Source organism: Propithecus coquereli, unplaced genomic scaffold (assembly GCF_000956105.1).
Source record: "Propithecus coquereli isolate 6110/MARCELLA unplaced genomic scaffold, Pcoq_1.0 Scaffold90, whole genome shotgun sequence".
NCBI classification, from domain to species: domain Eukaryota; kingdom Metazoa; phylum Chordata; class Mammalia; order Primates; family Indriidae; genus Propithecus; species Propithecus coquereli.
This window is the reverse complement of record NW_012155285.1, coordinates 3666772-3680571: the sequence shown is the minus strand read 5'-3', so window position 1 is coordinate 3680571 and position 13800 is coordinate 3666772. Positions and strand designations below refer to the sequence as shown.

The window sequence follows — 13800 nt, the reverse complement described above, 5'->3', positions numbered from 1 at the left end:
TGAGCCAGGAAACTTCTTTTTGAAGGAATAAACAATACCTGTATATTATATGGTTTGCTTCCTTATGAGTTCTTCAATCCATTCCTCACACAAGTTACTGAGTGACTCACCTGCATCTCCTTGAGTGATGTTGTAAATGGTGAGGCTGGATACTGAGGTCATGTTGTTGAGCACAACGGTATAAATTGAGAATCTGCTGCTGTTCTGGATGTCAAAGCGGCGCTCTACATGGTGCCAAGACACATTGGAGGACAAAACTTCATTTTCACATGATAGAGTGACTGTATCCCCTTCAAATATTACTTGTGGTATGACAGAGAACTTAGTTTCATCTGTAAACCCAAAGAAAAGGTGTTAAGATCCCAAAGCACATAAATGTAATTGATGCTATTCACCAGACACCACTACCCTGGGCTCTCAGAGGTCTCCATGGCATATGTGGTGCTGTACAGGATGAGACAACACCGCCCTTACCCCATCTGGTCCAGCTGGAACCTGAGGCCCATAGAGTTACAACCTGCCAGATACTAGGGACAGGGCTTCTAGTTTGGGGTCTTTGCATCATGTGTCTTAAGGAAACTTAAGAGTCTTAATGGTAGCAACGGGGATCCCAAAGCCATTTTCAGTATTTCTAAAAGTCTGGTAGAAAAATTGCACATTTGCTTATGAAAAAGCCCCACAAGCTAACTTAAACATCAAGTTTCTTTGCTACTGACTGGAATAATATCAATGTTTCTTACCAATAACTGATATCTCATGCTCACTGAAGGCCCTGACTTAAGTCTTTGATGAATTAGAAACAGGAAAACAAATTAATTATTCATAATAGATAAAATCTTCTTGGGAAATAAGACTTTTTTTTAAGACCTAATATCCATGGACCTTTAAGGGTGGGAGTTTATAGACGGGTCTGAATTTGAATCCTGGTTCTGTCCCACAAGTAACTGTGTGGTCCTGGGGAACTTGCTTATCCTGGCTGAGCCTCTGCTCCCTTGTCTGGAAAACAGGAGCAATGAGAGCCTCACTGGGAGGTGACTTGGGGAAACTACAGCTATTATGATTGTTTTGGCCATAAAAAACTGTAGAGGCACTGTCTTGTCATTTCATAGATAAAAGCATAATATTGGTTATTTTAATATGTGTTTTTAGGGATGTCCTTTGCTTATACAACATGCAGTTTTTTCCTCTCTAAGCTGGGTTTCTTGTGTGATGTCCTTCACCAGTTATGTGTGTTGAGGAAAATCAGAGGAGCTGGGTGAGGAGGCTCTAGGAGGATTCTTTTACCTGGGGCTTTATGCTCAGGCCAGACCTCCCACATATTATAAACATGGAAATAAAACATCATAAAATTAATTTGGGGTGGTATGATGTTCTAGTCAAAATATCAAGATATATAAATATTTCTTATTATTCTTTTTAGGCCCTGAGTTAAAATGAGATTTTTTTTAAAAATCACATTTGACTATTAGGAAGCAAGGTCATCTTTGAATATTTAATGCAGTGTACTAGCTTTGAAGTCACCTCAACTTATGTTTCTTACTATATGTCCTTGAGCAAATTATTTACACTCTCTAAGCCTCCATTTCCTTATTTGTAAAATGGAAATAATAATATCTACTTCACAGAATCTGTGAAGATGAAATATATGTAAACACGCTGGGATTAATACAGAAAAGATGCAGTTAAGTTTTCATTATTATCATTGCTGATAGGTAAGATTAATAGAACTGCCAGTATTGTATGGTCATATGAAAGTGAACATAAATTTATCAGGAATGATTAAAGAAGAGTGTTTTGTAGTTAAGGGATCTGCTGATTAATCAAATATCATCAGAGGATTAATGCATAGCAAAACAAATGGAACTATTCTGAAGATTGCCATGTGCCCTTTGCGTTTCATAAAGATAAACTTAAAAATAAGTTCCTAATACCAATCCATTCATTCAACATTTTTCCTTCTTGTTTGTTCTCTTCCTATACCCACTCCCCAAATATGATTATAATTTTTTAAAGATCCAATCACATGACTTTTTGGATGTTTGTATTCTGGGTTAACAACAACAACACTGTGGAGAGCAGGATGGTGTCTGAGTTTCCCTGTGGAGTTGTGTGTAGTGTAAGATCATTTTTATTGGTCTGAGGCTATGCATATCACAGACTCACATTCTGATTTTGAAGGAGAACAAAGATGAATGTAGACCCTCCGTAGGGTAGGATATTGAGTGACTTTCACAATGACTTGATTGCTCTTTAGAAGAACAAGCCATGTGCTATAATTTGGATGTCTTTTCCCCTCAAATCTCATGTTGAAACTTGATCTCCAATGTTGGAGGTGTGGGTCATGGAGGCAGATCCCTAATGATTGGCTTGGTGCCCTCCTTGAGGTAATAAGTGAGCTCTTGCTCTATTAGCTCCTCAGAGCTGGTTGTTAAAAAGAGCCTGGCACCTATCCCCTGGCTCTGGTCTCTCCTGCTTCCTCTCTCACTATGTAATCTCTGGACATGCCTGTTCACCTTTACCTTCTGCCATGAGTGGAAGCAGCTTGAAGCTTTCACCAGATGACCAATCTTCTAACCAGCAAAATTGTGAGCCAAACAAACTTCTTTTTTTTATAAATTACCCAGTCTCAGTTCTCCTTATAGCAACACAAATGCACTAAGACACCATGTATACTAAAATACATTTGTGAATTATACTGTCAGCAGCATGTTTCTGGGCTGACAACCTGATCAGTAAAACTGCTGGATACTTATTCACTTAAATGGTTGACTATTCTCAGCAGGACTAAAAATTGGGAGAAAGAGGAATCACAACTGAAGTTTATACTAGAGAATGCTATTCTCCTATGTCTTCAGAATCACAAATAAAAAGAATTTTTCAGGGCAAAGAAAGTGCATGTCTTGGTTGGCCTGGTAGCATTGCTGAGATTGCTCCTGCATGAGCTTACACTTTTAGACCACTTATTCCTTTTCCTTTAATTTTATGGTTTTTATTTTTGTTTTGCTGCCTTATTTATTTAGAATTTTTATTTTGCTATTTTATCTTGTTTATGTTGTAGCACTTTCTTAGCATTATATAAATCTCTTATGCTTTCCTTAGCTAGTTTTATCACTTCCAATCTATTATTTTAAAAATGACCTGATGTCTAAAAATACTAGCAGAGAATGTGAACAGAAAGGATATCAACCTGCTGTGAAGATGACCTGACTCCTGAATGAGAGGGGCTCTTTCTTTGATCCAGTTGTACCAACAACAGTCCTCTCAGTGCCCTCCCCATAGTAGGAACTGCCGGCACTCCTGAACTGCAGTCCTGAGTTACCCAGAATGTTGGCAGGCCAACCCCTGCCCATCAGAGCTCTGCCTGGTGGGTTCTCCTTACTATCCCTTAAGTAAGAACAGGTTCACCCACATGTGAAGACAACAGAACCCAACTTTGCACCCCATTTGTAAAATGGTGCAGAATATATGAAAATCCCCAGATTTACCACTGTTCTATGTGATCTAAAGCAGTGGTCTAACTTTCCTGTGCAGAGAAACATCTGGAGGGCTTGTTGCAACGCAGATTGGCTCTGGAAGGTCTGGGGTAGGCCCAAGATGTGCATCTCTAACAAGTTCCCAGGTGGTGCTGATGCTGCTGGTCTGGGGCTGCACGCTGAGAACAATGGCCCTCTATTTAGTATCAGTGCATTTTGTGAGTATCTCAACTCTTGCTATGGTGTTAGTTTTACTTTTTCTATGTTTTGGATCTGTTAAGTTAGAAAATCCACAAACCCTGATGACTCTGTGGACCCCTTATAAAATACCTGTCGTCCTCTCCCCCCGTATCCCAGGTACAGTGACATTAGCCAGGTTGGAAGGCATTGGCGTAAGTGGGGGAGATGGCATCTATGCCAGGAACACAGAGGCAATGTGATATAAGGCAATTCCCTACATTGAAACATAACAATAAACACATTACCATATGGAAATAGCTTCACTTACTGCTAGTGACTGCTTGAAAGGAGTTGTAGTCCATTTTGTAGGTCTGGTTGAGATTCTGTATGACTTGCTCATTGGCTTTATGCATTAATTCGGGTGATGGTGTCGTCGTCTGGACTTCATATGCCACAACCACACTTCCAGGCCTGGACAGAGACCACCCAGTTCAGTAAAGCAGTAACTGACCTGACCTGGATGAATCTAGATGCTTTTTATTTGCATGAAAAAACAAAACAGCAGGAACAGCCTGGGTACTGTTATCCTTAGGGGCTCATGGAAATAAACCAGTTTTCAAGCTCTAGGTGAAAGCCCAAGACAGGGCTTGCATCCCCAAATGTCTGCAACATAAATGAACAGAGGAGTCAGATGGGGATTTGTGAGCTGAGTTATAGGGAGGCAGCCACAATGCAGAGCCGACTCACTGTTGTCACACAGCTATGCTGGCCCAGGCTGACCAGATCAAATGCTACATGAAACCAAAATCCTGGATGTTCTTGTACCTTGATTTTTAAGATTGGCAACTAAGTCTTTGAAACCCACTCAGGGCTGCCAGGGCACCCAAGTCCAGGGGGACAATTCAAGCTGCAGCATGGCGCTCTATGGTCCTGGCTGGCTGGCAGAATCTTCTTGTGCAAAGGCATCATCGCATTATGTTATTTCATTTTTATATTTCTGAACTCTCTAGACCGCAAACTTATCCCACATATTTGTTTGCAGATACTTGCATAGAATTCATACATAGAATGAACAAACGTTTTTTTCTACCTTCCTTCTAAGTAGGTACATCTGCAAGGGGTGAGCCACTCTTCTCAGTGTCCCCTTTCCCTCTAAGCCCCTGCGATATGGCTCGACTCTCCACCCCTACCAAACTGCTCCCGCTGAACTTTCCACATGATGGCTAATGGGTTTTTCCTCCTCTACTGCATCCAACAGAAGTGACCAAATTACAGCATTCTTACCTGAACCCTGTCACAGTCACCCATTTGAAGCCTGGTAAAATTCTGTAACCCTTCCGGAACTGGAAAATAGAGCAAGACAAATGTTATGTATTAAAGTCTAGTGAGAGATAAGTCAAGAGATTTCAAACAGTAAAAAGCACATTATCCTCATCACCCTGGGTAGAGTTATCCTCTGTGTATTTTGTTAGTGCTGGCATTAGCACATCTTCGAAGAAGTGATTAATTCCTAACTACCTATGTCAGTCTGGGTTCTCCAAGAAGCAGACACCAGATGAAATGTGCAAACTGACTCAGCAAAATTCCTAAAAAAGAAAATGAGGAGGGAGTGGGAAAGGCAGATAGAGACAGGCCCATGAGTGAAAGAGAGAGGGAGCGAAGGTTGAATCAAAGCATCCTGGACTCAGCGTGAGAAGGTTCAATACGGTCTTTCAAGGAGTCCCGGTATCTGTCAGCCGCCGACGTGGCGTGCTCGTTCACTGGCAGGGAGCAGTGCACGTGGTCATGGGTTTCTGAGGCTGCAGCTGGGGCCCTTGCTCAGTTACATGCTCTGTGGTTGGAGGTCTGGGGGGCACCCTCAAGGCCCCCACACTGCCTGATACCTCACTTGACACACTGCAGCACTGGTTGAGCCAGTGTGGTTTTGGATGGTGTTTTTACTAGGTTTTGTTTCTCTGAAGACCAACTCCACGGGAGATTCTATTTGATTCAATTCACATTTACAGGACAGCTACAAAGTGCAAAGTGCAAAGCTCTGTGCCAGGTCCCTAGGTGGGTGGGACTCAAGACTAACATGTAACTCTCTCTTTCCTTAAAAGTATATAATTTAGTGTGTGCTGTGGGTAAGGAGGGTTCTGGTGCTGTGTACAAGTATTACACGCCAGATAGGCACATCAGATGTCCAGGAGCTCTCCCAAAGCAGCACTTCATCAAGGCATGCACGGAAAGTGAGAATATTTTGGTGGCAGACTGGGATAAGCAGGAGGCTGCTCACAGCCTGAGGCAGGGCTCGGCTGCCAGGAGAGGTAAGGGAAGTCGTGATCTCAGCCCACCTGTAATAATTTGTGCCACACCAGTTAAGAAGCTCTGTTCCAAATGAGTTAGCTCAAGCAAAGCATTTGGGTTTAGATGAGTTATTCCAAAGTAAAGCACTTAGAACAGTGCCTGGCAAACAGTTAACATTCATGAAATATTATCTATTATTACGTGAGTAAATTTAAACGTCTTAAGTATGAATGGCTAGAGACGTCTAGTATAGAGTGGTTTGAAACCCTCTGGGCTCAGCTTTGGGTTGGTCTGCCAAAAGATGTTAGGGGTTTCATCCACGTGGTGTGAGAAGAATAGAAATGCACCACCTGGTGCTTCTAGGCTAGGTTCTTGGGGCCTCTGAAGAGGTTTCAATGCATTGATGCCATCAAATCTTATCTGAGCCAATTTTACCCTGAGAAGTTGTTCTACTTATAGGTCAAGGTGATGCTACATTGTCCCCTGAATGCTGTTTGATTTGAACACTTCTTGATTCACCATCCCAGATGTAAATGAATAATTTCAAATTCACATTCATAAATTCTGATGGATCCAAGCAAACTGTCCAGTGTGAATGCAATAGACTCAGTTCAGCCCAAACAATTTGTTGGTTAAGAGGCTCCCGGGGCCAAAACCTACTGCTGTTTCTAAGTCGGTCTTGTAGGATCTATAGAGGGCAGAGGAAATGTTCCTGAGGTCTTCTTGAAAGCCCACATTTAGTCTCACTGACATTCTCAAGGTAACATCTGCTGAAAAACACAGGGCAATATTAAAAAATCTCATGTTAGTGTTCAAGTACACACAAAACAGAGGAACATTTGTGAGCTGAGGTTGAATAGCCACTCAACAAACAGTTAATGAGTAGTTACTTACCTCCTTGGAGTTGGCAAAAAGGTCCCTTGGGAGGAAGTCCTTTAAGGCAACTGCAACCGTGCCCTGGGAGGGAGCTGCCATGCTCCTGACAAGTGAGACTGTGGAGGCACCTTTCCCGAGGCCACCTATAGCCTGTCTCACAAGAGCACCAGAGTTCATTTCCAGCAGGTCTGCAGACTATCATCAACCAAAACAGTGAGGGAAGAGAAGGTGGTCACTACTTTTGCATTTATAGCCTGCAGATATCTATACTTGTAGAAAATCCTAACTCAACTCCATATTACCCTTCTGGGAAGTTCAATAGTACTTCATGAAGTCCATGTATGCATGTCTGTATCACCATACTATTAGGTGTGACCATCTGAAAGGTAACTGCTGTGACTGTTGAGTGACAGACGACTGTTAAGTCATCTTTTAGGTGGTCATGCCTGATAGCTGATAGCCACCGGATGGATGTCCATGAGGATAAACAGATTCCTGGACATCGAGTGTATGTAGCCAGCCTCCAAGATGGCCCTTGAGCACCCCTGCCTCCAGGCATTCACACCCTTTTGTAATGTCTTCTTCTTTCCACTAGAATTGGTCTGTGTGACCAACAGAATATGGCAGAAGTCATGGTATGGCACTCTGAGATCAGGTTATAAAAGATACTGTAGCTTCCTTTTTGGTTGCGTGTGTGTGCTTGCTCTTTCTCCTCCCTCCCTTATTTCCTTCTCTCTCTCTCTTTCCCTCTCTCTCTTCCCCCTCCTTCTCTCTCTCTCTCTCATTCCCTCTCTTTCTTTCTATCTCTGTTTCTGTCTCTCTCTCTCTCCACACACCCCGGGCAAACGATCTCATCTCCAGACCACCTACCACATCCCAGGTGTCATTCAGTGCTGTAGAGCACTGTCTGGCCTTAAATATCCTCAGTTTTGTTTACTATTACCAAAAAGGATCATAAGTTAAGCTGTTGGGAGAATCGGGGGAGGAAAGCTTGGGAAAAGGGGGATGGTGAAAGTTTGGGGTGCTTAGACATTAGTACCACGGTTGGTACCCACCCCTCTCACTCACCCCCTTGCTGAGGCCAGCCCTGCCCAGCTGTTCCCTGCAGGCCCTGTGGTCCATGAGCCTCTCTCTGCCATGTTGAAGCACCCCTTTTGTCAGATCTCTTCCACAGTTTAGTATCAGAAAGGATTCAACCCCTCAATGTGTGAATGACTAGTCTTTCTGGAAGGATAAATTAAACTTTCCAGGGGCAATTGCATTTTAGCTGAGAAACTGGTAAACTCAAGTTCTAAAATGGTTTAAATAGTGGAGCCTTTTGAAGTCATGCCACCTCTAGTCAAACAAAATAAATCACAGAGTGTTTGCTAATATGTCTATATTGAGAGTATGTAAAATAATCTCACAACTAAAGCTCAAGTGTCTATGCTCACAAGCTGTTCGACAAAGAACTATTTATTTATTTGATACTTATTGGTCTGTTTTGTTTACTGGATTTGCTTACTGGTACCCACACAGACACCAAAGGCTTCCACAAAAAAATTGGGAAGCAAAACAAAATTGACTAAAAATCTATCCAACAATTTATTTTAGATGCAAAAATTCTATGCTAAGTGGGAACATAGAAGAGTGTTTCCTGTGTATTTTGCAAGGTACCCTAGTATTGTGAGATGTCTTATGGACAAAGAGTTCTGTGGGTAAATACAGTTGGGAAACACAGCACACGCTTGCTGCAGCTGAAGGACTTATAATGCACAATGGCATCCAATTGGAAAACCACTAATTCAAGGAAATCAATGGTAGAATTTGATGGAAAATGGCATCCAAAGGGAGCTATAAGGGAGTTATGACAGGTTCAAGTAGCATATATGAAGAATCAAAAATTAAATGCACAGACCTACATTGGGATAGACTAATTGAAATATGAGAATTCAAAAAGAATTTGAAAAACAAGAAATTTGGTTTTACCCCCATTTTAGAATAATGAAACCTAACATCGGTTAGTACTTTCCAATTTACAAAGCAATAACCTTTTATGAGACAAAGAGCAGCCCCACCTCACAGTTTCTGTGGGATACCAAGTTTGGGTGATGGTCCCCTGGGACACAGTGGAGCTAGCATGACCTCGGAAGGGAGGCAGCAACCAGAAAGTCCAATCCGTGACCTGGGAAGTTCTGCTTAATGCCTTGCTTTTGATCCGACATATATCCGGTTCCTATTTCCTGACCTACAATGCCAGAGAGAAGGCAACTTGCTACTTACTGACATCCCGAACCAGTCCTTGCTATATCCATTGATTGCCCAGAGGAAGAGGACCCAGTAGTTTGTCATGAAAGACCTGGTCCTATCTTGGGATCACTTTATGACAACCATCATGCAAAGCGCCAAGCAAACCATTGGTCACCATTTAAAATTAGAAACCCTGGCTGCAGTTTACTGATAGGGGCCTCATCCTGGAAGGCTGTGAAGTCATAAAATGACACATCAGGCCTGTTGTCGTTTCACTTGCCTACTCAGTATAAACTGCTCTGACAGTTAGGGGCTCAGACAGCCTTTCTCCCGATATGCCCAGTTACCCATTCCAAAGCAGTGGGTCTCTTACTCACCCGTTGTCACCTGTATGCTCAAAATGTCAGTAACTCGGTCAGTGCTGTTCCCTTGAATTGGAAAACTGAGGCTGTTCAAGTAGGCTTTGAGAGGCTCCAGGAAGGATGCGTTTTCAAAACTGATCTCAACATCGACGGTGTACCCTTCAGCTGCAGGACTCCTGGTGGCAACTGAAATGAAAGCACATGCGGGCTGTGAGGACTTACCGTGGGAGACACAGGGAGATCAAGATGGATATGTCAGCTAAAGGTAAAGACAGGTACGTGCAGATGCTTGGCACATCAGCCCTCAGGAATTTCTGATGAACTCTTTGAGAGAAAAGAAGAGCTTGTCTACTCAGCACGAACTGCTGCCCCCCGCCTTGGTGTCTGATGTCGAGGACTGCTGTGTGAAGTACCGACTGTAACTGGGCAAGAACGGAAGCGGGGAGAGCCAGCGGGAGGCTCTGGCAACGGTTCAGACAACATACGCCGTAATCCTGGCTCACGGGAGTGAGTCATGTCTTTCTAGCTCCTGTCAGTTGACGGACGCATGTTCTAGGAATTCAACCAGGCATGGCTCGAAGACGTCTGGGAAAAGCCATGCAGTTAACTCCCTTTGCTCTTAGCGTGTGCTCTTTGTTCTTCCTCTGTATCTCCAGTGCCTACAACATGCTCACGAAAGTTTGGCAAATTGGAAAGTAAAATAAAAGAAATTTTCGGCCCTTCATTGTTTTTCCAAATTGTCTCCAGGTGGTTGACTGGCATTCTAGATGGATCTGCTCCCCAAAACACAACTACGTATATGCGTAAGGAATATATATATGGTCTGGGAATTGTTCTTTCAAAGTTTCCTATATTGCATCATGCCGGGGCCGCTAGTTGTAAGGCTCCCAAGGGCAGGAACTGATTCCTTCACTTCTCGGGGACTGACTCTCTTCATCTGGCAGGGAGTTCACCACATTACGAAGATGTGCCCGATTGATTCTTTTTAAACTGTGATTCTCAGAGTCAAATCACAGATTCACCGCTCTGTCACTGACAGAATCTTTGACCCAGTTTTAACTGGAGCAGAAGCCATGGCCTCAGATGGTAGTTACTGGAGAAACTTGGAAGAATAAAAAATTTTTACACAGAAACATTGAGAGTATTTGATCTTGTCGGTTAAATGAGGAAAAGGGTTAGTGAATACTTACAAAACTATTACTTTAAAGTTTAAGCCACATCTGAAAGTATGATGTGTATTATACCATAAAATTAAAATTCTACGTCTGTTTTCTAAAAGGGTAAAAACATTTTCCCATAACATTGTAAGATTTGATTTAAATGTTCCAAGGACTATTGGTATAAAACACTAAAACAGAGTAAGTTTATCATGGGAAACTGTTTCAGAAACAATAGAATATTTGTTCATTTAGAGTTGTAAACTATTTGACTCAGCTGGTTAATTTTACCCTTCAACCTTGCTGAGAATTATTTCATGCTGGCATCGTTCAACTTGCTATAATTAATTCAAATTATAAAAAAGTTCTGTGTAGATTTTCTTCAAAAGAATGCATTTTAAAATATATTTCCTCTTTATAAAAGTGTATTTATGAGTAGAATAAAGTGACGTTTAAAACCCACTGCAGAAACTCCATCTGTTATGATACTATGGCATTGCCTCAACTTCCTGTTTTCTTTCTGATTCACAAATGGTTCTGTGATGAAAACAAGCTTGGGGGAAGGACTGCTAATCTTAATTTGTGCGATTCCAACTCTGGTCACATTATGTTGTCCCCTGGGAACATTTGCAGGGAGCACGGCTGCATTATATTTTTAAGGTCTCGGGGCACTTTCTTTTTCCCAAAAAGTAACGCAGCCGTGTTTACACCACCCAGAGGATTCACTAGCTCCAGGATCCCCTATGCCATGGCCAGTTTACTCTCCTTCCACGAATGTAAACAGGATTTCCTGGACGGTAGCTGCCTTCTAGATGGGTGGGGTCAGTAACAATCCCGTATCACCCACTTTATCATCTGCATTGTTACACCCCAGGGTCTGATCCGGCATAACATCGATGCCGGCCTGAGGGTCACATCTGGCCGGGAGCCCCCTTCCCTGTGCTCCTTTCAGTTGTTCATGGTAGAACATGTGTGCCTGGAGAGCACATGGTGGTTCATGGATGTCACCATTCCCAAGTTCTTTTACAAGGAGCTGAGCCCAAAGTATAGAGTGTTGAGAGGAAAAGCTCCTGTGACTTCAGCAAGTTTCAGTCTATGGGATTCGTGCAACGAGGCCTCTGAGGACCTCCTTCTTTCATCAACTTTTTTGTTCTTCAACAACTTCTAAAAGGGTTTCAGAGTAACCCTCAGCCCGAGGGTCACCTCTCCCTAGAGATTGGTAAGGATGGAGAAGCTCTCATGAGAAGGAAATGCCTTTTCCTGGAAAACATTCTGTTTATCAAAGCAAGCTAAAAAATCACCGCTGTAATTTAGCAGCCTATGGGTTTGCCTGTGCAAATCATCTATTCCGGTGATCCCCCAAATTGACTGATGATTATACACAACCAGGAAATTCTACGTACACACACACACACACACACACACACACACACACACACATAGACATTTAGGAGCCTCAACCCAGGTGACCCAGAATAAAATCTTTACGGTTTAGTCCCAGAAGTCTATTTTTCAATTCCTACTGGTGATTTTGATGATCGGGCAGGTTTAGGATCTAATGGTCTAATCCAAATGAAGAAACTGGGAAGGGAATCTCGGGCAGCCCACATTAGTATCTAAACTTGTATTTTGCTTTTGCTTTGCTTTTTGTTCTCAGATACCTCCTTCTGCTTCTCCTATGTGAGCAAACAATCAGGCAGTCTCCAAGCACATTTGCTCACCTGTGTTTTTCCTCTTTTGGCTCAAGGGAGCTGATACATGCTCAACCCTTCTCCAGTGGATGGATTGAGGTGACAATAAAGGTGACAATAACAATAGCAGCCACCATTTATTCCTCACCTAGCAGGTCCTAGGGCCACAAGGACAATATGCAGCCTTCCATTTTGCAGAAGGCAAAATCGAGGTTCGAAGGGTTGAAGCCGCATTGATAGCAAGTGTCAGAAATGGGATTTGAAACCACATTTTTCTAACTTCAAAGTCCATTTTCTTTTATGCCTACCCAGCTGCAACTCAAATGGAAGAAGATAATGAATGTGACCACTTTGTAAACCCTAAAGTACTATGAAAAGTATAAGGTATTATTGTTAAATGTGTCTTTAGAACTCAGTGGACAATGCCCAGACTAAATTTTAAAAGAAAATCAAGTTCAAAGGCAAAATTATTAATGATAATTAGAAGAATATGTAAAAGTTTATTTAATTCTATTTAACATAAGAAATGTCTTATAAATCCACATTCAGGAAATCATATTGTGACTCATTGTCATTGACATTCATGGATTTTGATATTAAGCCTTTCCAGGTTCATTTGTTTGTTCCTTGATTCACTGATATATTCGTAATTTCACTATTTATTGAGCACTTATTTTCCACGCATCGTGCTAGGTGCTAGGGTCATAAGGTGAATAAAAGAAGCAAAGCCCTGCCTTCCTGGATCTTCCATCCTTATGCTGGAGGCAAACTGCAAGTTTAAAATTTAATGCCAGGCAGTTCTATAGGGCATGGAGAAAAATAAAGGAGAGCAAGGAAACAGAGTGACAGGGACAATAGGGGTCGGGTGTTATCTTTTTGTAGAATGGTTCAAGAAAACCTTTCTAAAGCAGTAAACTTTGAGATGCTAATGAAATGAGCAGTGAGCTGGGAAGGTATCTAGAGAATATCACTCTGGGAAGAGTAAACAAGAATGCAAGCTCTGAGATCGCAAGTCCCTTGGCTTATTTGAGGAATAGCAAGAAGATGCCCCCCATTTGGGTCATTTGTTCTCATCTAGAGCCTAGACCACTGCCATAGTCCTATGGACAAGCAGAACACAGAGCTGCCGCTGGGTCTTCTTTCTGGGCACAGCCCCAGGACCAGGATCTGAGTTTCAGCGAGGTAGCCCAGCTCCGGGGTCCACACGACCCACAAAGGGGTGGGGTCAGAGGCGCACTCTGCTCACTCCCTCCAGACAGGCCCACAGTTTGGGGTTAGAAATGCCAAACCCTGCCTGCCCTGCCCCTTTCAAACCTGAGGACTTTAGAGCCTGGGAAAGTGATGCTCCCTGCCCTGCCCCAGGCTACAGGGGACCCAGCAGGAACAGAGGCCGGTTGCCCCACTTCTGTGTGCATATTTTAGATGCCCTTCCACCCTCCTCTGCTGCCTCTGGACCATCTGACTCCTGAGAGTTTAATGTGTTTTCTTTTCTTGGGCTCCTTTGTCCCTGGTGTTGTTTGTCTGAACTTTCCTGGCTCGCCGATGC

The 13800-nt window shown here is 42.7% G+C and overlaps 1 protein-coding gene across 4 annotated transcripts in view; it reads right to left on the bottom strand.

The window, feature by feature from the left end:
• Nucleotides 1-13800, bottom strand: part of ADGRF5 (adhesion G protein-coupled receptor F5) — a 65028-nt gene that overhangs the window by 28446 nt on the left and 22782 nt on the right. For 2 of the 4 annotated variants that reach the window (XM_012664682.1, XM_012664680.1), the window contains 6 exons: nucleotides 9422-9592; nucleotides 6834-7010; nucleotides 6600-6706; nucleotides 4938-4996; nucleotides 3982-4124; nucleotides 111-332 (listed from right to left, as the gene is read on the bottom strand). In XM_012664682.1, coding sequence (XP_012520136.1) covers nucleotides 111-332; nucleotides 3982-4124; nucleotides 4938-4996; nucleotides 6600-6706; nucleotides 6834-7010; nucleotides 9422-9592 — 879 coding nt within the window. Of the gene's footprint in view, nucleotides 1-110; nucleotides 333-3981; nucleotides 4125-4937; nucleotides 4997-6599; nucleotides 6710-6833; nucleotides 7011-9421; nucleotides 9593-13800 lie in introns of all 4 variants that reach the window. The other 2 variants (XM_012664679.1, XM_012664681.1) reach the window with 1 other exon arrangement.